The sequence below is a fragment of the Syngnathoides biaculeatus genome, chromosome 2 (genome assembly GCF_019802595.1).
Source record: "Syngnathoides biaculeatus isolate LvHL_M chromosome 2, ASM1980259v1, whole genome shotgun sequence".
Lineage (NCBI taxonomy): Eukaryota > Metazoa > Chordata > Actinopteri > Syngnathiformes > Syngnathidae > Syngnathoides > Syngnathoides biaculeatus.
In genome coordinates this window covers 39,282,033-39,306,537 of record NC_084641.1, presented here as the reverse complement: position 1 = coordinate 39,306,537, position 24,505 = coordinate 39,282,033, and the positions used below count along the sequence as shown (strand labels likewise).

The window sequence follows — 24,505 nt, the reverse complement described above, 5'->3', positions numbered from 1 at the left end:
GGATGGATGGATGGATGGATGGATGGATGGATGGATGGACTTATATAAAGAAACCAAAACAATTTGAGAAGGGAGCAAATACTTTTTCACGACATGGAGATATACAGTATATTAATAATGTGTATTTATATACGTGTGTGTATGCATATATATATATATGCATACACACACCCATGCACACGCACGCACATATACATTATACACATACATAAATGGACAGAGAGAGAAAGAGCGCACATAATGAGAAAGATGTCCCTTACTAAAACTAAGGTACACGCCAAAGGATCGACCATTTGCATAACTACATGTGGCCCAAAGCCTTTGTCATTAACAAGATAACTGTCAACACACATCTTAATTTGAGTATGCAGTGTTTATGTAACTGCCAAACAATTGGCTGCCTCCAGGTAGATTAAATAGTGATACTTTCACACAATCAACATTGTTCACTCGTTTGGTCATCACACTAGATCTTATCAGGTGTCAGTCTTTCACTGATGGCCAAGTATTCTGGATTCCCTTAAAATTATGCGCTGATACAGTTGCTTCAGTAGCCCATCTGAGCTTTCTCCGCCAGGATGGCAGCCGCAAGCTGCTGTGGGTCCGTGACATGGGGACTCCTCGCCATCACCCGACTCACTAGCTCCGAGGGAAAGATGTTGCACAGGTTGGCATACGCTTTCTCCCTCGCATCTCCATACCGACTGAGCCCTGGAGAATTGGACAGCTGCTGTGATGTGTATAAGGATGGGCCAAGGTGGCTTGGTAGAGGAGATTGAGGAGGCGGCAGCGGGTGACTCAAATAGTTAGATAGAGCTGAATGGAGAGTGGGATGAGACATGTGATGTGGCGTGTAACCATCTTGTGCCCACTGAGGTGAGTGCCACGATGCCTGGCATGTATCTGACAGGCTATGATAGCCATCAGGCCTGTACCGAGGAAGTGTTGGCGACTCCCTATAGTGTGCCCAGGTGGGCAAAGCTTTCATTAGGTGGTGATGTTGAGATATGTAGCGATGCTCATAAAGACGAGATTCTGATGCGCTCTCTGCTCTGATAGGAGCCACACAGCGGCCAATTGGAGAGTCTGGAGTATTAGATGCAGCAGACGCGTGGTAGTCGGGTGGGCAGCTAGAACGTGTAGCAAGTGGTGGGTGCTGGAAATGAAGGGTTAATGGGTAGAGAGGCCGTTTTGTGTCGGGAGCCTGATCCCAGTTTTGCCCTAGTGCTGAGCTTGCATCGTAGCTGTGTGCTCCCGAGTTCGTCACTTTACTGTGTGCAACATTTGTGTAATCGACCACATGTAAGTTGCACAGTTCATGACTTCCTGCAGCCTGGTGAAAATATGGTCGACTGTGGTGGTTCGGGTAATGGCCAATGTCATCAAGCAAGCTATCCTGGCAAGCGTGACAGGACCGATCGCTGTACGAGTCGCAGCTGCTACCACAACTTGTGCTGCTTTCACTGCCACATTCGGAGCCGGCTGATCCCATAGAGCCAAGCCGCAGGTCGCCGTCGTGCGGGAAGCGACCGTCTGGGCTCTGCCTGGATGAGATGCGCAGGTTGCTGTAGGCGTGTGCCACTGAGTAGTAGCCCAAGTCTGGGGACTCACAGTGAGGAAAGAGGTCGTGACAGAAGGCTGGTGGAACACACTGATGCGTGCCTGCTTGGGAATGTTGGTCCTGATGAGGGAGGGAAGGCTGGACTCCTGAAGCTACAGGCATGCTTGCCATTCCTCTGCAATTACTGACTGCACCAGACACGGCGGCCCCCTGGCTTTCTCTCATATCGTTTGCTGCCAGCTTCTCCTCTGCATCGCTGTACGAGAGAGCTCGGCCACCAGGGTCAGACTGACGCTTTGCCACACCTTTCTTTGCCTCGATGTTGCCACCCGGCACACTGTGGCTCTTCACCAGCCCGGCGTCGACCTGGTTCTTGGTGGTATTGCAAGTTTTCGCACTGGCCCGCAGCTCATCAGCCACGGCGCGTTGCGGCTGAGCGCCTCTCTCTGGGTGGTAGTACTTACACTTGTGGCCGTAAGTGCACTTCTTTCCTGAAGATGGACACATGAGAAGTAAAGAAACCAGGTTGTTATATGATGATATCATCCCACTGTTTTCTTACCATATGGACAAGGCTGTTTCTTCTGTTCAGGCACCACAGGTCTTTTCCTCAAGAAGTTGTCCAAGCTGGGGCCATGTCGGCCGAGTGGGTCGTCTGGTGGCATGAATCTGACAAGACAAGGAGGTAAGATTACCAGAACCAAGAGTGTACCATTTCTGAATTGGGCATGGAGAGGCTGTGTCGTAAAGAAAAAAGTGCCTGATTTAGTAAGGTCTGAAATAACAGATTACATGTTCAACCACTCGAAGATCCACAGCACACACACAGCAACAATTCCGAATGTGACTGAGCTGTCGCGCAATGTCCAAGGTTTTACAACAAATCTATGAGTGGCTGGCTGTCAACCACGAGTTTTGCGACATTCCAATATTTGAATTCCAGGTGAAAGATATTGTAACATTGCAGATGTAAGGGCTAGTCAAAAATGATGTTGTACCACGCATTTCTGGGCACAAAGTGAGCTCTTGCCAGCCACTCCCAAGCAGTACCAGTAAATAATATTGAAAGTTTGTTTTATTATAACACTTGAAGAAGGGAACTAATGCCAAAATATATTTTGCAAGAACACACTATATGTGCTCCCGCTAATCTAAATATGGAATTCTGATTTATATTGTTTTATGGAATGTATTAAATGGATTACAACAATTTTTATTATCTCACTGTCATTAGTTTGGGCAACAGTCCCTTCTGCTGTTGACTGAAAATGGCATCATTACTACCCTTGTGTGTGTCAACTACTCTATATGCATAATGTCATAATGTGTGACCAAAAATAGAAGACAACTTAAAGATCTCTTTATAGTCCCACACTTGCCCACATTGCATCACGACTGACACATTGGGCCATGGGTACCCTCTCCGTCACTTGACACACACATAGAAAAAGTTGTTGCTGCATGTAAAATGTTTAGTAGTGTTGTTTTTTTTTCACGAAAAATTCATTCAAAAGAACAAATCTTGTTCGTGACTGAACTGAATAGAATCAGTTGATGAAATAATGGGTTCTTTTTGCTTGGCCGCCACCAACCCAGATGAGGCCAGCAAGTTTTCTGTGAGTGGATTCAGAACTTTTGAAGCCTTCTGTAACTTCTGGATCTTCGGCAACTTTACCAATGACCAGCCAATGTGCAGGCGAGGGCGGTACTTCATTAACCGTACTGCCATGTGATTTGCAATTCACCAGCGTTGTCACTCACTTCAGCGGATGGCCAATGAGCAGCCAGTGTCAGGCAGCATGGTGCAATATGGGGAGGTACTTTAAAGAGTGATTCATTCGGTGAACTGGTGTACTGAGGAACTGAGAGTGACTGGTTCATTTGTGATCTGCTAACGAACAACATACTAGTACGATGAGTGATGTTTTTTTTTTTTTTGCCCAAGGAACCATGTACTGTGGACAGTGAACCTACTCATGAGTGATTTTAATTGCAACTCCTGACCTCGTCGAAGGGATAGCTTTCACTAGCACCCGTTTCTTCATGCTAAAAGCTATTGTTGAGTCAGTCAAGGACATGAAAACAAGCACAAATTTAAAACAAATGTACCGTTTGGCTGATCCAGTTATGGTTGTGCATGGTTAGTCAATCAGCTTCCCCATCCGTCAACATGAGCATTAAGTTTGCGCCTATTTTTGAATGTGCAAACCATTAATCAAAACCACAGAATGCATCACTTGACCAAAATGTATACAACTTGAAAAATAGGTATATTTGATTCAAATAGGTCAATTAATGAAGACTGTGATTAATTAGATACATATTTTAATAAAAACACAACCACTATTAAAGATGGTCCATAACTGTCCCCTTATTCAAGTCCATTTTGTGGGAGGTTGCATGGGTCAAGTTCACTTTGGTTGTTGCTGTTTGCAATTTTCAATTAAAAAGTACATGGGGCTATTTAAAGTAGTCATTGTCCTTAAAATTGTTGGGTGTATGATTACAACCCCTTCACCCGCTGACCTACTTGTCATTGACAAAGGAGTACATGAGTAGTCGCTCATCAATGAACTTCTTCCATTCCGGTTTCTCATTGGAGAGGTCTCTGTAGTTATCGTTGGAGACGATGATGCCGTCCGACTCGTAAGCTAGCTTGACGATGAAGCGGTCATCGTAACAGACCACCCGACGACCTTGCACACGGCGTGAAGGAGTGAACACGAGGATCTTCTCCTTCTCCAGTCGCCGCAAGATCTCTTGGTCTGCGGAACAAGGCCATGGCAGTCCATAGTTAGCGGCATTTAATTTCCTATACAGTTCTCAGAACTGACCTTTTATTGGGGCATCAGGTCGTGACTGCTCCTTCCTCCATGCGGGAACAAAAACTGTGACATCATGGTGGCCCCGTTCTAAAAACCAGTCAACAGCTAGCTGGATGCCCTGGCAGGAAAACACCTCCTTGTTGCCATGGCTAAAAGACAGAAGGATCATAAGAATATTAAGTCTCTCCCCTAACAAGGGCTAACTCCAGTCTTCACTATGGCCACAGCGCCTGCTCACCTCATGGCTACATTACTGCCATCCACCACAATGGGCCGAAGGTTTTCGTGGTCACACACTGGGTCAGACGGGCACGGTGAGTCAAATCCCGGAGCTGACGAAAAATCGGAGGAACTATAAGAGGAACAAGATGACGATGACGTTGAAGTGGAGGCAGACGACCCGATTGGCTGCTTGCCTTCTGAAGAGCCCCGTTTGACCAGCTCTCCCAATATGTCGTTGATCAAAGTGCGTGGCCCCAGCTTGGAAAGGACCACCCGCACTGTCTCCTCAGAGTAGCCCAGCTTGAGTGCAAAATCAAGTTTGGCCTGATACTGCTTGTCGATAACAGTGGATGTCTGATCGGATTTGGAGAGGTTTGTCTGAGATACTGGTGGGTGTTGGAACAGGGCAGGGATGTCTTGTTGGACCACTGACGAAAGTTCGACTAGCGACTCGGGTGGTCCTTCAGTCCCCAAATCCACACACTGGGTTCGACAGAGCGGCTGGTGAGAGCTCTTGCTGTGAATTGAGCAGCTATCTTCTATGTTTATGTTGATGTCACCAGTAGGTGTGGCAGTGGGAGAAGCTTGTGGCTTGCCTTCAATGTCGGAACAAGCACCTTCCTCTGCCACGGTAGCAAGGGGGGTCACGTTGGTGCTGGTGTCACTCTCCCCCTGCTGGTCCATGGCAGGGAGCCCGTCGGCGCTGCCAGCCTGCCAGTCAGGCCCTGCTACATGGAGATACTCGAGCTGCAGGTCAAGGAAGCAGCCAGCTCCTGCTTCCGCATGATTCTTCTGGCCCATGGATCTGTCTCTGACATCCGGTCGATTGCAGCCTCTCACAATGCTGGAGTTATTTGGTGCCTGAAGAAGTAGGAAAAGATCTGCTGAGATTGACAGTGGATTGTCAGTTGCAGAGTGTAACTGACTTTGAAGATGGTGTGGGATTTGTTCGAAAAGACATGGCCACAAATTCAAAAGCTAATAAAAGAATGTGGTAAACAGTAAGAGAACTTGACTTTTGTGATTCCGGTAAGATTATAATTTTAATTTGTACAGCCAGAGACACCATCACAACATACCGCGTCTGCGCAGGGTTAAGCTCAACAGTTCTTAATAGCTATCCCCAATATTCCCATGTTTAAATCAAACACTGACAGAACTCAAACCAAAGCCTTCAAAAATACAGAGTTCATTTTCAGCAGTTGTCCTCATTATGGTGCTGCAACCTATCCCTTTCCAACCTGTCAATCACTCGTACAATAATAGCCAATCAGATAGGGTTAGGGTTATCTTAGCGTTGTCTTAACCCCTGGTTTGACCCGCCCCTCTTGTCATCATGTCCCACAAGCAATGCTGGTTATCAGTCGCGTGGGCTTGGAAAAGTTAATGTTACAAAAAAAATGGTCCTCAGATGCGCTTGGGGAACTTGCAATTCTGATGAATGATATCCTGCTAGATTACAAGGGGCCTGTTGATTCATTTTCCAAAGCCTAAAACACAGCTGAGGAAGTGTCGACGATGGATTAAAGCTTGCGGAAGACCGCACGTACAACTCCGTGTGGAAAAATATCAACAAACACAAGGCTGTATGTTCGAAGGTAAGTGAGGGAGAAGTATCTTCTCTGAGTTTCATTGAATTATTATCAGTGCTTTATACATTGCAGGAGAACAACTTTCACTTTGTTAGTGTATCATTGACCTGCTGAATGAAGTATGTAACATTTTATGCCGAAGAGTCGGGTTAGTAATATGTAAATGTGCAATGTCATGCAAGAGAAATGTCTATTTGCCCATTTGTATCACATCAAACTTTTAATACAGAGCACTGGGTTCCATTACGAGCTAAGTCAAATGAATACACCCACTCGCTGAAAAAGACCACAATGATATTACTCGTGATCTTTCCAAGTAAACAGTACTCACCCTGCTCTACATGCGCAGTACGATTCCACAATTTTATCCTTTTGGATTTCAATATGAAGTTTGTGAGGCGTCAAACTTTTTTGCATCGATCGCCAACATTTCGCTGGAACTATGACATTGCGTCCTGCTCCATCCAAAATCTTAATTTCGTGAACATCGTGAAATACTTGAGACCTCTCTGTAGAACGCTCTTGGACAGGTCTGACGCATTTGGCAAAAAACATACCCCAATATTATCTGGAATACGCGATAAAGAATCCAGTTCAAACCTATGTTCATTCGCCATTTTGGTAGATTGTGGGGCATGGCAACTGATGCTAGGGAGCCTAGCTGAAGATCGCCAGTCGGAAAGGTCCATTGGCTGTTAGCTTTGGGTGAAAGACACATATTGAACCTGCCGAACTGGTTGCCTTTCAACTGCAGGCCACATCCCGAATGTATTTTGTGTCAGTGTGTGTGTGTGTGTGTATTTCTTCTCCATCTCGTACATCATCCTCTCTAACACCCACTGCCCTCATGTCTTCCCTCACAACATCCATCAACCTTCTCTTTTGGTCTTCCTCTCGCTCTTTTGCCTGGTAGCTCGATCTTCAGCACCATTCTACCAATATACTATAATTGTTCCTCCACCTGATCCCTGCTTTCACTGCATATCACAATGTCATCTTTGAACATCATGGTCCAAGGGCATTCCAGTCTAACCTCATCTGTCAGCCTATCCATTACCACAGCAAACAGGAAGGGGGTGTGGGATGATCCCTGATGCCGTCCCACCTCAAACTTAAATTCTTCTGTCACATCTCTGGCACACCTCACAACTGTTCTGCTGCCCTCAGATATTTCCTGTACTATCCTAACATATATCTCAACCACACCAGACTTACGTACACAGTACGACAGTTCCTCTCTTGGTACTCTGTCAAAGACTTACTCTAGATCCTCAAAGACACAATGTTGCTCCTTTTGACCTTCTCTGTACTCTGTAAAAACACTAGCATCCTCAAGGCAAATAATGCGTTTGTGGTACTCTTTCAAGGCATGAAACCATACCTTTGCTCACGGATACTTACTTCTGTCCAGAGTCTAGCCTCCACTACTCTTTCCCATAACTTCAGTGTGTGGCTCACAGTGTTGGGCATGTTACTTTGAAAAAGTAATTAGTTATAGTTACTAGTTACTTCTACCAAAGACACAATGTTGCTCCTTTTGACCTTCTCTGTACTTTTCCACTAGCATCCTCAAGGCAAATAATGCGTTTGTGGTACTCTTTCGAGGCATGAAACCATACTGTTGCTCACAGATACTTACTTCTGTCCAGAGTCTAGCCTCCACTACTCTTTCCCATAACTTCAGTGTGTGGCTCAGAGTGTTGGGCATGTTACTTTGAAAAAGTAATTAGTTATAGTTACTAGTTACTTCTACCAAAAAAAGTAACTTAATTGAGTTACTCCACTGTAAAAGTAACAAGTTGCCAGCAAAAGTAACTAGTGGGTTACATCCCCCTGCCCCACACACACACACAAGCTAGCTGCATAGAGCAGGAAAGCAAAAAATAGGTACCTGCACAGAGGTTTAAAGTTATTGCAACTCCTGTTTACATTGAAGTGAAAATATTAATGGATTTGTTAAATCCAACACTTAACATGCATGGATTTCTCTCTCCAAACATCCACCCACCCAACCCAGTCATCATTTTAGCCCTTAAACCAGTGGATGTATTCTAGGAGAAGCAGCTTCTCAAACTTGAGGTCACAGAGTCTGTTCCTCTTTGGTGTGAAGACCAGCTTCCCCACACTTGACATGCACATTTTTACCTTTTCACCTCAACGACGTTAAAGTAGTGTCTGAATCTGTATTTTGCTGTCATCCCACTGTAGTCTGCCTGAGTCCTCCTCACTCGCCATCTCTCGCTATGCGCTGTAAACACCCACCCACCTAATTTCTCTGATTGGCTGAAGACTAATCTTACTATACCTTAGCCAATCATCATTGCTTGGAAAATTATCTCACCCTCTCTTCCCTTGTCACTCTGCAACACTCACGCACACACAACAAGACACGCACTTGTGCCTGAGTCCTGAGTCTGTGTGCGTGAAATCAGATGACAGATTTTATGTTTTTTATTGGGCGGCTTCAATAACGGGTTATTGGTAATAGTAATAGTGTTATATTAACAGTCAGTGTAATTAGTTAAATTACTTGTTACCGTAAAAAAAAGAAACGGCGTTAGTAATGCTGTTTATTTAAACGCCGTTATTCCCATCACTGGTGGCTCATCAATTTTATTCCTCTATAGTTCCCACAGCTCTGCAAAACCCCTTTAGTCTTAAAAATGGGAACTAGCACACTTTTCCTCCATTATTCAGGCATCTTCTCGCTCACTAGTATTCTGTAGAATAAATTCACAAAATCTTCACACCCACTTCTCCAAATTACTTCCATGCCTCCACAGGTATGTCATCAGAACCAACTGCCTTTATATTTTTCATCCTCTTTAGTGCCTTTAGTGCCCCCTTACTAATCATCGCCACTTCCTGGTCCTTCACACTTGCCTCTTCTACTCTTCCTTCTCTCTCATTTTATTCATTCATCAACTTCTCAAAGTATACTTTCCATCTATTTAGCACACTAGTGGCACCAGTCAACAAATTTCCATCGCTATTTTTAATCACCCTTACTTGCTCCACATCCTTCCCATCTCTATGCCTATCTATCCTTTTCTCCTTCTTTCGTGTCCCACCTGGTGTACATGTCGTCATATGCCACTTTTGAGCATTGGCCACCTCTACTTTTGCCCTATGTCGCATCTCAATGAATTCCTTTTGCCTCTCCTCGGTCCTCTCAGTGTCCCACTTCTTCTTCACTAACCTCTTTCCTTGTATGACTACCCTACTCCACCACCAAGTCTCCTTCTCCCCTTTCCTACCAGAAGACACACCATGTACTCACCTGCCTATCTCTCTGTTCACCTTGGCTGTAGTAGTCTAGTCTTCCAGGAGCTCCTCCTGTCCTTCCTCCCCACCACCAGAGTCATCCTACACACCACCATCCTATGCTGTCGAGCTACACTCTCCCATACCACTACCTTACAGTCAGTAACCTCCTTCAGATTATGTTGTCTGCACAAAATCTAATCCACCTGCGTGCTTCTACCTCTGCTCTTGTAGGTCACTCTATGTTCCTTCTTCTTCTGGAAAAATGTGTTAACTACTGCCAGCCCTCAAAGTTCCTTTCCTGGATGCCGTACTTACCCATCACTTCTTCATTGCCCCTGTTTCCTTCACCAACATGTCAATTAGTCTTCACCAACTGCAACTGTCTGTCTGGGATGCTCAGAACTACTACATCTTGTTCCTTCCAGAATTTATCTTTCAACTCTATGTCACATCCTTACTGTGGGTGATAGCTGCAAATCACATCATTCATAACACCCTCAATTTCAAGTTTCAGCCTCATCACTCGATCTGATACTCTTTTCAACTCCAAGACACTCTTAGCCAACTCTTCCTTTAAAATAACCCCTACTCCATTTCTCTTCTCATCTACTTCATGGTAAAATAATTCCAAACCTGGCCTTAAACTTCTAGCCTTACTACCTTTCCACTTGCTCTCTTGGATGCACAATATGTCAACCTTTCTCCTAATAATCATCATGTCAACCAACTCCTGAGCTTTTCCTATCATAGTCCCAACATTCAAAGTCCCTACACTTTCTTGTAGGCCCTGTGTAGTCCCGTTCTTCTTCTGCAGACGAATCCCCTTTCCTCCTCTTCTTTGTCTTCAACCCACAGGAGCTGAATTTCCACTGATGCCCCGCAGGTTAACTGTGCCTGGGCGGGAGGTGTTAACCCGGGCCACGACCGATCTGGTATGGTATTTTTTAGATGAACGGTCATATTTGTTTGGCACATGCCCTTCCTGACGCAACCCTTTACATTTACAGGGAAGAAAATAAGTATTTCAACACCTTGCTATACTGCAAGTTCTGCCACAGAGAAATCATGGAGTGATCTGAAATTTTCATCGTAGGTGCATGTCCACTGTGAGAGAGATAATCTAAAAAGAAAAATTCCGAAATCACAATGTATGATTTTTTAATAATTTATTTGTGTGATACAGCTCCAAATAAGTATTTGAACACCTGTCTATCAGCTAGAATTCTGACCCGCAAAGATCTGTTAGTCTGCCTTTAAAGTCTACCTCCGCTCCATGTATTATCCTGAATCAGATGCACCTGTGTGAGGTCGATAGCTACATAAAGACACCTGTCCACCCCATACAATCAGTAAAACTTGAACTTTTAACATGACCAAGAGCTGTCCAAAGACACCAGAGACAAAAAAGGAAAGGGCTATGGGGAAATGGGCACGCAGCTTGGTGAAAAAAGATCCACTGCTGGAGCAATCATTAGAAAATGGAAGAAGCTAAACATGACGGTCAATCTCAATCGGAATGGAGCCCCATGCAAGATACCACCTCATGGGGTCTCAATGATCGTTAGAAAGGTGAGAAGTCAGCCCAGGACTACATGACAAGACTTGGTCAATGACCTGAAAAGAGCTGGGACCATCGTTTCCAAGGTGACTGTTGGTAATACACTAAGACGTCATGGTTTGAAATCATGCATGGCACGGAAGGTTCCCCTGCTTAAACCAGCACATGTCAAGGCCCGTCTTAAGTTTGCCAATGACCATTTGGATGACACAGAGGAATCATGTGAGAATTTTTTTTGGTTAGATGAGACCAAAATGTAACTTTTTGGTCATAATTCCACTCACCGTGTTTGGAGGAAAACAAATGATGAGGTCCATCCCAAGAACACTATCCCTATTGTGAAGCATGGGTGTGGTCGCACCATGCTTTGGGGGTGTTTTTCTGCACACGGGACAGGACGACTGCACTGTATTAAGGAGAGCATGACCGCATGTGGAGGAGAGGGCCAAAATCCCTCGTGCAGTGTGTGCAAACCTGGTGAACAACTACAGGAAACGTTTGACCTCAGTAGTTCCAAACAAAGACTACTGTCCCAAATATTAACACTGGTTTTCTCAGGTGTTCAAATACTTATTTGCAGCTGTATCATACAAATAAATCGTTAAAAAAATCATACATTGAGATTTCTGGATTTTCTTTTTAGATTATCACTCTCACAGTGGACATGTACCTTCGATGAAAATTTCAGACCCCTCAATAATTTCTAAGTGGGAGAACTTCCAGTATAGCAGGGTGTTCAAGTACTTATTTCTACAGATTACACACGCACACGCACACGCACACACACACACACACACACACACACACACACACACACACAGGCAGCACGGTGGATCAGCTGGAAAGTGTTGCTCTGAGGTCCCAAGTTCAATCCCGGCCCCGCCTGTGTGGCGTTTTCATGTTCTCCCCCGTCCCTGCGTGGGTTTTCTCCAGACACTCCAGTTTCCTCCCACACCACAAAAACATGCAACATTAATTGGACACTAAATTGCTCCTTGGTGTGATTATGAGTGCTTGTTTGTCTCCATGTCCCCTGCGATTGGCTGGCAACCAGGTCAGGGTGTATACCTTGCCTCCTGCCCGTTGACACCTGGGATAGGCTCCAGCACTCCCGTGACCCTTGTGAGGATAAGCGGCTAAGAAAATGGATGAATGATACACTACATCCATCCAAGATGGATGGATATATCCATACATTTGCTAAATTAAATCGGGAAAAACATTTTTTTTAATTCCTCCTCCTTGTGACACATGCCGGCTGACTCATTCCTCCATCAGTTCATCGGCCGCTGACTTTCAATCACTCGACATATCGAGACAAACAGGCGCACTCACAATCACACCTAGGGGCAATTTAGAGCGTCCAATTAACATTAGATGTTTTTGGAATGTGGGAGGAAACCGGAGATCCCGTAGGAAATCCACGCAGGCATGGGAAGAACATGCAAACTCCACATAGGGTGGGGACAGGATTTGAACCCCGGTCCTCAGAACTGTGAGGCCAACACTTTACAGCTGCACCAGCAGTAGGGGTGTGCCAAGTTTAATTTATGTATGCTTAATTTATTCATTTATCTCATTGACTAACATTGACTGATCAATTGAATGTGGAAGAAGTATTAATTTAGTTAATGGAGAATTAATTTAACCATTTTAAAAAAATACGTTTTTTTTAAGGTCGATTGTGGACTTTTAAGTTTGGTTTATCCTTGGGTGCATTTTACAGATGGTTGAAGGTTCCACGTTCATCTTTTTAAACAATTATACCCAAGTATAAACAAAAGTGGACTTGTCCAGTCCTCATACCGCTCAGGAAGGAGACTGGTTTCTATGTGTCAGCGATGAACGTGCCAAAGACTGAACTGTGTATATCAGTTCCAAAACAAAAGCAAAAGACCTTGTGAAGGTGCTGGCTGGAGCCATTAAGAGTGTGTCATTATCCACTGTGAAATGAGTACTGTGCCGGCATGGGTTGAAAGGCCACTCTACCAGGAAGAAGCCATTACTCCAAAACAAACATCAAAATGCCAGATCACAGTTTGCAAATACACACAGGGACAATGACTCAAATGTTTGGAGACTGTCCTGTGGTCGGTCTTTCATGATTTTTCGATCCTGTCTGAATACTCTCCTTTTTATCACAGTCAAACTTTAATTTAAACTTAAATATAATTGTCTTGTTTTTCTTTTTTCTCACATTTGAATATTTGTAAATCAACATTTAAAGTGATAATTCTATTTGAAAATACAGTAATTCATGAATTTTATGGTACATCTACCAAACATGATTATGTTACAATCAATTTCACTCCCTTTGCAGAATTTGTCACGTCAAACCAATTTGTAACTGACTTAATCCTGATTATGCTCTCTTGGACACTCTTGTTTATATACATATATACACTAACCCTAACCCTAACCCTAACCCTAATAGCCAGGTCCAAAAAGTTTTTCAGTTTCATCCAAAGTTGGGTGTGATTTCTGGATTTTTATTTTTAGATTATCTCTCTCACAGTGGACATGCACCTACGATGAAAATTTCAGAGCACTCCATGATTTCTAAGTAGGAGAACTTGCAAAATAGCAGGGTGTTCAAATAATTATTTTCTTCAAAGTGGCGCAACTGGTTAGAGCATTGGCCTCACAGTTCTAAGAACCCGGGTTCTATGCCGGAGCCGCCTCTGTGGACTTTGCATGTTATCCCTGTGCCTGCGTGGGTTTCGTCCGGGCTCAGCAGAGACCAAAAAAGACACTTTCAAAAAAAAAAAAAAAAAAAAAGGCATAACCCTGAAAAAAATCACGTGGATTAAACAGACAGGAACAAGATGGTGGGGTTAAGGACTGGGAGGAGATTAGGGGAGGGGTTACAGAGTGCATTTCATAATAAAGGGGAGTACCAATCCACTGTTGCTAAGCTACAGCTGTTGACAAGACCCCCCTTAACACACGCACACACAAATAAAGCTGTCTCAAACCACCCAGACAGGGGCGTGTGTTCAGTCAGTGTGTGAGGGGGTGATGGGAGGGACTATCACCCGAGGCTAGACAGCAACGGTTCAATAAGTACACGACAGCCAAAAAGAACTCGTTTTAAGAGACGCTACGAGAGCTCTACTGTACAATATTATTCCACTTGACTTCCACAGAAAATCCAGAAATATTGTTCTGAGTGCTCTTTGTTTTGGTATCTGAAGAAAAGCTCCAAATATTGGAAACAAGTATGATGATGATAACAATGGTCAACTTTATTCAGACCTATCTGAATGTCATTTATCGCTTTTTTTTTTCCCTAAGACTTTTCCACTGCAATCACACTGACCTGATGAGCATCCACTACATACTTGTCTTCCCCCTGTTATTTTCCAGGGTACATTTTTTAAAAATTGTAATGTGAATAGCTTCTTTGTTTAAACTTTTGTGAGTTAATACGATGAGAAAATGATGGTGTATTAGTAGACTCGCCTGACTTTGCAGCGGGAAACATAGGCTCAGTTACCACTCAGCGATGGTATGATTATGAATGAGAATGGTTGTCTATGTCTTTATGTACCCTGTGACTGACTGGCAACCAGTTTAGGGTGTAGACTGCCTTTCTTCTGAACTCAGTTAGGATAGGCTCTTGCAACCCTGAACAGGATAAGCGGCATTGAAAATGGATGGACGGTTAAACACGTTGAACACTTTTGGTGTAGTAAAAAAACAAATCCAAGAGGAGGGTTACGCATAGTGGCACAATTATTATAATTGCATTCATAGAATAATTATTATAATTAATGGTAAGAATCTTGCTATTTGAGCTGTTGAAGTTCTGCTCAAACAACTAATGATGACATCACTACTCTCAATACAAAAACACTGACTGGCATTGTGCCATGCAGAGCGTTTGCATCTTTCAAACTTGAGCCTGACCCCTCCCACCCAGCATCATGAATACAGTATGTAAATACCACTTTGGAGGTCTGAGGTCGGCAGTTGAGATTGTGAATGTTGAGGAGGAGCCCAAGGGTGGGTTCTCTTGGGGTATAACAGGATGTCAGGGTGTAACTGGGGGATGTCTGGCGCAGCGAGGCACCTCAGCCCGGGTGCTACTTACTAGAGGATGGTTTTCCCACCTGACACAAACTCTCCACAGTCAATTGAATAAGCTCATCCATGTGTGCACTTCCAAGCGAAGCTCATTTTGGGCAGGTGCATTATCACAAGGAACACAAGTGCAACTGCATTTTTGCATCTTGGATTTACACTGCCTGGTTCAGATCAAGTGAAACAAGTGGAATATTTGTCATGGCGACGTGAAGACAAAAAACAATTACCGGTAAATATCAGGTGTCTTCCAAATGTGGAGGGAAACTCCGATACATATTATAGATATTTGCCAATGTGAGTGTACCATAAAGGCATCAAGCAAACCAAGAAATTACTACAAACAAACTACAGATACAGCATTGCACATTCGTGGTGTGCCCATCGTGTTAAGTAAAGAGTGGAGAGGAGTAACGTGTAGTTCCGTTCATTTAAATCACTGAGGCGAGAGTCCGACAAGGCCAAGCAAACACAATGTAATGTTTAAGATTCATAGTATGGCTTGTGGTCGTTAAAATTTTCATGTCTGTGCATGAGACTTGTTTGATGTTTTCCATAAATGTTAGGACAATAATGGGATATGTGTCACTTGAAATGTTCGTGAGAACAGACAGCAAAAAAATCTGGAGTCATCAAAATTGTGCAGTTGGACGTGCGGGGTAAATCCATCCTTAGTCACCATGTAAACACACCACTCTGCTCACCTCGAGCCTCTTAGTTCTGTCAACTTTGATTTATTCAACCTATGCAGCATTACCTCACATTCAAGTCACATTAAGAATATCAAAAAGCTGATCTCCACTATCACTCACTCAAACAGAGCCTCACAGAGTAAGGTAGCACATGACTGTGCAGGAAAATCACCACGAAGGCCTGCATGCATCATCATATAACTGGCAAATACTCACTTAGCGGATCATAAGTGCAACAGCAAACAAAGACAGAAAAAAAACAGCAACCAAGCCTCCACGTTTACACTGTTGAATAGCTGTGAGCAGGTAAAATTGAAGAAGAACTCAGAACGGGACTGTTGCAGATCCGACCTTGGACAGTGAGAAGCACAACAGATGGAGGAACAATGTCAGCCATTCCCTAGTTGAGAGTCCCCGTGTCTCCACCAATCACAGAGAAACTGTGTCACAATGAGGCACGGAGACAACGGCAGCAGGAGGTAAAGACCTGCAACACCCAGTTTCCACAAGGCACACGTAGTAAATGCACACACACACACACACAAACATCTGAATTGGTGTCCCCTGTGTGGTCGATGAATCAAGGAAGGGCGGGCGGCTGCACAATGAAAGCGCACAATGGGAGGCCAGCGAGGGCAGCTGTCGGGTGAGGGCTGACTCTGTTACAGCCCGGGGCAGCAGTGGCGAACACCTGGCTAGAGAGTACCGCGCTCGCTCTTTCCTCTTTGTTCGGAACTGGAAGAAGGGCAAGGGTGCGTTAGAGGTCAAGCAGAAACACAGAAGACTACTCGCGTGGCCTTTAAGAGAATAAAAGAGTAAAGAGAAGAGTGTTGCTCAAATCAAAAAGAGAAAGGCTACATTTGCGTGTGTCAGAAGGGAGGGGGGACTTCAGCCATCACAAAGTTTTATTGCGGCACACTTCAAGCAGATGACTGAAGACGACACATATTTTTTTTGTTTGGTGACTACCGGGATTTTAAAAGGGACATGTCATGGAGAAATGAGATTTTAATTACTTGCATATGAAGTAGTTAGGTTTTTGGTATGCCTGCTCAAAATCCTGTACGAAATTTAATTTTGCACATTTTTGTCAGTTTTGTATATCTAAACTAAATGTCTGAAATCAAGCCATTAAAAAAATTCTCAATTTCTGAATCACCAATTTACATGATAACTGCCCCCACGTAGTTGTCATTGTCAAGCAATGGCCAGCGAACGACATGGATTATCATCATCATCCTCATCAGCGCTGCAGGGTTACCAAAGATGAGCATTCATCTCAGAATCTCCGCAAGGCTCTCATAATACCACAAAATTTGGATGGATTTATGGCTCGTCACTTTTTTGGACAGGAGTAGATGGGTCGCTATATATAGTGATAAAGTCACAAAACTACTTGATTTGCCGACTTAGAAACATTTAGCCTTTCCTTTGGAGCTTCACTCCTTTGACTTCAATGACAACTCCACATTGAGTTATAAGGTTTGGGAGTATTTTTAGACATCATTGACCTCCACATAGGGTGCCTGTTCCGCCAATCAAACGGACTTGTGTCATTTGACTCCAATTTACCAATCAGATGACTCAAGGCAGGCACATGATCATGCACATAGCCTTCACGAGCCAATCAAAATAACAAATTTTATCATGCAGCTCTTAAATTATGACTGCTCAAACCTAAATACATATTTCATCAGACCACTTCTAACTTGATGAAAGATTTTGAGGTACGTTGAAGATGCTTTTGTTTGGGCAACATTTGCCCTTTCCCATGTTGTCGCGTAGACACACACAGTCACTTAATCTGGTTACCAAACAGATTCTTCATGAAATTCCATACATCTAGTTTCTTAGCCGCTTATCCACATGACAGTTGCGAGAGTGCCAGAGCCAATCCGAGCTGTCAATGGGCAGGAGGCGGGGTACACCCTGAACTGGTTGCCAGCCAATCGCAGGGCACATCGAGACAAACAGCTGCACTCACAATCACACCTAGGCGCAATTTAGAGTGTCCAATTAATGTTGCATGTTTTTGGGATGTGGGAGGAAACCGGAGTGCCCGGAGGAAACCCATGCAGCCACGGGGAGAACCTGCAAACTCCAAACAGGCGGAGGCGGGATCGAACCCGGGTCCTCAGAACACCTCCACAGGATCACCTATTTGCTGATTATTTTTTTTTCTCAAATTTTTAATCAACTTTATTTTTTATTTGGATCTTTTCTCTTTTGGGGAGGTAGGGGACCACCTCTGAAAATAGTTATTGGCAGTTTATCAGTGTTTACGCAATAATTTATTGAGTTAAAGAAAAATATATTCAATGCATTTATAATGTGCAATAATTAATAATGTGCACATTTTTTCTAACTATGGGCCCTATCCCCTTGTTGTCATGTACTGAAATAATTTGTTTGTGGTACTTGCCCTGGTTTCAACAACAAACATCTTTTACTTCATCTTCATATGTTTATGCTCATCGATTAACAATGCTAACAAAAACAAATTCCAAACAACTGACTTGTGAAACTGGCTCCTCTCTGTTCAATACTATGTTGTCAGTGCACAGTAGTGTATAATTGTTGCTAAGGGGCGAAAAATTGAAAAATAGAAAATTGGCGGCACAGTGGCCAGCTGGTGAACATATCTGATTCACAGTTCTCAAGACCGGGGTTCAAATCTCAGCTCCAACTGTGCAGAGCTTGCATGCTGGCCAAGTGCTTGCGTGACTATTTCAGAGGGAAGGCCACCCCTACACCCAAATGAGAACAAACGCTACATAACGTGGACACAGGTGTTCCTCAAATTTTATTGTGATAAACTGTTTTTGTCACTGTTGCCTCATAATTATGGAAGCATCTGTTCTACTCAATTTCTCCACAAGGAGCTCTCATCATATGACTTCCATTTTGACAACTTTCTTGTTCCTCGGAGTCAATAAACGTTTGTTCTTTCAAAGATAATGCGGAAGTTTGCTACAGATGACATAAGAAAAACTTTTGAGATGGGGTAGGATGAACGACACACCACGGAGGGTGACGAGCCAGCTGCAGACACACCCCTCTGTATGTACTTCCAAATTGCTCAGATCCTCCGAGACAGCAGCAGGCTCGTGGATGCTGCAAAGAATTGCACAGCACAGGGTCCCGAAGAACAAGAAATGAAAAGACCTGACGCTTTCAAAACAAAGCGCCACGAATGCACAACCCGAATGCTTCTGACACACGATGCAGGATCAGCCTGTTGAGTAGCAAAGGTGGTGATCGTTGGGAGCGCGCATTTGGCGTGCACGGTCACTGCGAATCAACACCGTCACGACCTCTTTGCAGCTTACCCACACTGCAGACCAACATGACTTCACTATGCTAAGTCAAAGACTACAAACGCCCGCTTACCCGCTAGGCGCCCAACGTGGGCTTCTTCGCCAGGCGCCTCCATATCAAACCAACAAATGTTCCGATGCACAAAACAAGCAAACCGGTTGCTACGGAGCGTGACCCAGCCTCAATAAGTTAAGTTGACAGTAGGAACGAAACTACTCGCATTCAAGATGAATTTCAAAATAAATCACACCTCTGCTCGCTCTAATTTAAATGACTGGATGAGAGTCATTCTTACTGCTAATACTCAACATATATGTCCATAAATCTGTGGTGTGATTATTACGTACTTCATTAACGGAGGTTAGTGTCATTTTTGTAAACGTCAATATATTTTAATAGATTGTAATTTTGCTATAACCGGAAACGATGCTTGAATAAAGACCGTAAATCATTCGGTATGTTAAAGCCGTGGTACACAACCTTTTTTGCACAGCGGACCTGTGTGGCCAACAACAAGTTGTCCTTACGGTTTTTTTCAGTTATTCTTTGCTATAAAAAAATCAAACTAGCAGTCATTTATCTTGATTTCATTACCTTTAAAGCGATTGTTCAATAACTAATTGCATTTGGAACAAATATATATATATATATGACCAACTCTCTTTTCTCTTGTATGTTACATTCACCCCTCCTTAATTTCTCAAAAATCCTGAACATATGAAGAAAACTATATTTGGCATTAACAAGAGATAAAATGTTCACATTCACTAAAACCAAGATGACACCCTTAAATCTGGTCCCTTACATCAGAATATGAAGCTATGAAATAAGTTTAGAGAAGACAAGAGTTGATCAGACTACTGTCTCTCCTAGTCAATATGGTGCCTGATACACCACATAAATTCTTGGCACAAAATAACACAAATGAGGACATTTACCACACAGGATAAAAACCACAGAGAAAAATAATACACTGAAAACAAAGCACTTCATCGTATACATGGTTGTGCTCCCTTTGTCCTTTAAAACAGGGTCAACAAAGACTTAGATTTTTGCTTAACCCATTTACCATACCCCTTGTGAGTGGTTTCTGTGCCATGTTCTCTATGAGACGGTTAACAGGTTTAACGACTCTGTCTGTACATGTTCTGACAACCTGCCCCTCAGACCCTGAATTTTGTGCTGGTGCCTGATCACCACCTGCTGTCTCAGTTAAGATGTCATCATGTTCTGCCCCACTCATGTTCTGAACACTGGCTTGAGAGTCATTATGATTATCTATTGTGAGTGACCTGGAAACTACATTGGAGTCAGGTGAGTCTCTCAGAGGTAAATCCTCCTCCCTCTTCCCTGTGATTCCACTGCCAGCAGAGTTATCCTGGGTACCTGCGCATGACAGCTGATCAGAGTCCCAGGTTGCGAATTCTGACATCTCATCCCCCTCTTCTGACTCTTTACCACCCCCCAGAGACTCACAGTCAGCCATGAGTGGGTCCGGTTCTCTGAAATTTCCTCCAGCAGACCTCTGAAGGCCATCAGGTGGCTGAGTCTGGGACCCGGTGATCTCATTTCTGGTGGCTGAATTGGGTTCCAGCCTGGTTTGCTCAGGAGTTGGTAAAACGCTCACGTCCAATATAAAATTGTGATGCACCACCTTAGTCTTTCCACTCTCATCTTTGATTTTGTAGATGTGAGTTTGGCGTTTCCAGTCTGTCACCGTATAGATTGTGGGTTCCCACCTATCCGCCAACTTCCTTTTTCCTCTCTCAGCTTTGTTGGCAAGCAAAACTCTATCCCCCACATTTAGGCAGGCACCCCTGACCTTTTTCTTGTAACCATCAGCTTGATGCTGCTGCTCTTTTCTTGTATGCTGCTGAGCAATGCTAGCAGCTTCATGAAGGTTTGCCATCAGTTTGCTTGCATAGGTCTTGTAGTCAACCAAACTTGTGTCTTTCAGTACCTACCGGAAAACCATATCCACTGGGAGTCTAGGGACTCGAACGAACATTAGATAGAATGGGGGATATCCAGTAGTTTCATTCACGGTAGCATTGTAAGCGAAAGTCAGGGTTTGTATCTGCTGTGTCCAGTGTTACTTTGCTGCCTGTGGTAAAGAACACAGCATACTGCCTAGCTTCCTATTAAATCGTTCAGTCTGTCCATTTCCCATAGGGTGGTACGGAGTTGTATGGGACTTTACTACCCCTGTGAGACTGAAGAGTTCTGATAAGAGTTTGCTTTCAAAATTTGCTCCTTGATCAGAATGTATTCGCTCGGGAAAACCATATATGTAAAACACATTGTCCCACAGCATCTTTGCAACCTGTTTTGCCGTCTGATTTACACAGGGGAAAGCATGAGCTAATTTTGTAAAGTGGTGGGTTACGACCAGGACATCCACCGACCTCTGCTTGCCATCCTCAGCACTCCAAAAGTCTATACTCACCAACTCCATGGGTGCTGAGGTATGTATGCTCTCCAGTGGGGCTCTGGCAGCTGGTTCAGTGGCTTTTGAAGGATACACCGTTGGCAGGATCCATTTGTGGCCAGAAAAAGCATTGTCTGGCAAGGTGTAGTGTTTTGGCTTGTCCATGGTGCCCTGCAAGATCATGCACTCCAGAAAGGGCCTTGACTTTACAGGCGGCTGGTAAGAAAAAATGATGCCTATGATGTCTAGCTGCTGGGTCTTTTATTGTCCTATAGAGGACTCTATCTTGAACTTTTAGACGATGCCACTGTTCGCATAATGTTCGTGCCTTGTAAGGTAAAATGCTTCCCTCCCTCCTGGATGGTGGTTATCCCTGTTCTACCAACCACAGGACACCTTGGATTTCTGGATCACACTCCTAACTGTGACGAAGCTCCTCAAGGGACGGAGATGGAAGTGCATCTTGTTCAGACGTTGCCATCTAGGGAAGCACCTTGAGAAATTGCACCGCTCTTGACTCTTCAGCCTTTTCCCACTCAATATGAGTTTGACAAATTGACTTAAAATCAGAGGAGCCCTGACTTCCAACTTGATTGCCACAAGGGGCTTTTGTGTTTGTGCAATCTGGTGCCTGATAACATTGAACTCTGTACCTGAAAACTTCTTGCACTCCTTCCACATTTGTAGCCTCAGCCTCTGTCAAAAGGTTTTCATATGTCTCACTGATCAGTCTTTGACCAACTGCCCTGGAGAAGGCATCTGCCACAATGTTCTTCGACCCAGAGATATGCTTGATATTGAATGTGTATGGGGACAGTCTGGCCACCCACACCGCTGTTCACAGGCGTCAAGTTTGGGTTTTGCATCAAGTAGGTTAGTGGATTATTGTCGGTCCACACTGTAAAAATGTGCCCCTTCAACAAATGACCGAATTTTTCACAAACACTCCACTTGAGCGCCAAGAATTCCAAGCAATGGGCAGGATACCTCTTTGGTTTGATTTACCAGTCCTCCCTCTCCACTTTTGACCAGCCGTGAGGGCAAACAGAGGCTTCGCAATTGAGGAGCAGTAGGGAATGAAGTGTTGGTAAAAGAATATCATTCCAAGGAATGATTTCCCTCTTCGAACTGAAGGTGTGTGACTGTCATCCTCCATCAAGTCTTTCCTTGTCATCCTGACAATGGCTTCCACCTTTCCTGGGTCAACAGGCACCCCATCACCATCGATAATGTGACAGGAATTTCACAGACCGCTGCAGCAGATAGCATTTTTTTTGGACTCCGCTTCAGGTTGTGTTCTCTCAGTGTCTGGAAAATAGCTTCCAGTCTGTTGAGGGCCTCTTGCTCTGATGAGGCGAATACCAGGAGGTCATCGAGCTAACACAGCAGGTTGCTGAAGTTGAGGTCGCCAAAAATGCTCATCATCATTCTCATAAAGGATGCGGGGTTGTTACAGACGCCTTGAGGCATTCTGTTATACTCATGGAAGCCCAGTGGTGTTGTGAAGGCAGTATACCTTTTGTCTTCTTCATGCATGGGCAGGTTGTAAAACCCAGGCGTTAGATCCATGGTGCTGAAAACAGAGTTGCCACCAAGGGCACCAAGACAGTCTGCCTGATGAGGCAGAGGATGAGCATCCTTTATGGTCCTTGCATTCAGCCACCTGAAGTCTGTGCATATCCTGAGGTCACCATTCTTTTTCCAAACCATCATCAGAGGGGACGCAAATTCGCTCACTGACTTCTGTAAGATCCCCTGCTCTTCCATCTCAGTGAGGACTTGGTGTAGTGTTTTGTAATGAGCTGGGGGGACTCTGCAATATGGGAGGCGGAAGGGACGGTCATCTGTGAGGCAGATTCTGTGCACAAAACCCTTGGCTTCTCTAAAATCTAGATCGTGTTTTGAGAACACGTCTTGATATTGCACCAGCATTTCCACCAGCTGACCCTTGGTGAAGGGGCTCACCTGGCAACCGTCAATATCAATATCTCCCAGTCCAAGTTTCTTCAGTTTCTGTTTCAGGTCAGTATTGTCAGCAGTACTCTTTCGGTCATCTGTAGTCCTATCTGTGTCATTTTCTCTCAGACAGGAGTTTTGAAACAATGTTAAGTCGTCAGCTGCCATGCAAGGAGAGATGTCTGCTAGCTTGCAGTTTCTTTTTAGGGTGAGGGGCTTCTTTGTCATATTTGTCATTCTCATAGAAGTCCAACCATCACCCCACAAATTTGTGATCACTCTGCCTGCCATAATGCCTCGAGGGGCACACTTTGACGAAGTGGGCTCCACCATCACTGTACTCCCAGGTGACATAGGGACATTACGAGGTAACCTGCCCCACAACAGATAATCCTTTTGAGGTTGTAATGTGACTGCCTGAGTCAACTTGACTGTGCCCACTTTGTCTGGTACATCCTCCCCTTTCCACCTTGTGAGGCCAGCCATCATAGCCAAGAACTGTTCACACTCGACAGACTCCTGTCCATTGCATGAGATAAGTTCCCAGTAAGTGTCATCATTTTTCATCTGATGGACCACATACTTCAACAGGTTGGTGGCTACGATGATTTAATCTTTCTGACCAGAGACCACTAGGATGGGCACCATACACTTGATCCCATACAATCCCAGTTCCATATCATGCATGCACTTGGGGATCACCTGTACTCCTCCACAGCCAACAAGGATAATGCGCTGCATCATTTCTTGGTTTTGTGTTAGAATATTTTCAGATAAGAGTCTTTGTTCACCCAAAAACCTGCCTCGCCCAAAAGTCATTGCCACAATACCTTCATCATAATTAAGTGGCCTCTTGACATCATCATCAGCCATTTTAACCAGGTAGGTTATGTTTTCGGTTTTTTTTTATAACCTCTGGAAAGTCCCTGCTCGTCCCAACAACTACTGGCGATCACTCTGGTGATGATCTTTGGCGAATAAATCCGGGTCACAGCACCAATGT

The 24,505-nt window shown here is 44.1% G+C and overlaps 1 protein-coding gene across 2 annotated transcripts; it reads right to left on the bottom strand.

Annotated features, from left to right (window-relative positions):
- LOC133492174 (probable ribonuclease ZC3H12C) lies at nucleotides 1-19,716 on the bottom strand. Of its 2 annotated transcripts, XM_061804221.1 has the most exons (7): nucleotides 19,191-19,716; nucleotides 4,803-5,469; nucleotides 4,625-4,718; nucleotides 4,396-4,535; nucleotides 4,092-4,326; nucleotides 2,124-2,230; nucleotides 1-2,052 (listed from the first exon to the last, which is right to left on the bottom strand). In XM_061804221.1, the coding sequence occupies exons 2-7, from the start codon at nucleotides 5,407-5,409 to the stop codon at nucleotides 548-550; spliced, it is 2,688 nt and encodes an 895-aa protein (XP_061660205.1). In that variant the 5' UTR covers nucleotides 5,410-5,469; nucleotides 19,191-19,716; the 3' UTR covers nucleotides 1-547. The 2 variants fall into 2 exon arrangements, with proteins under 2 accessions (XP_061660205.1, XP_061660196.1); XM_061804212.1 differs by having other exon boundaries at nucleotides 4,625-5,469.
- Between the last annotated feature and the right edge of the window lie 4,789 nt (nucleotides 19,717-24,505).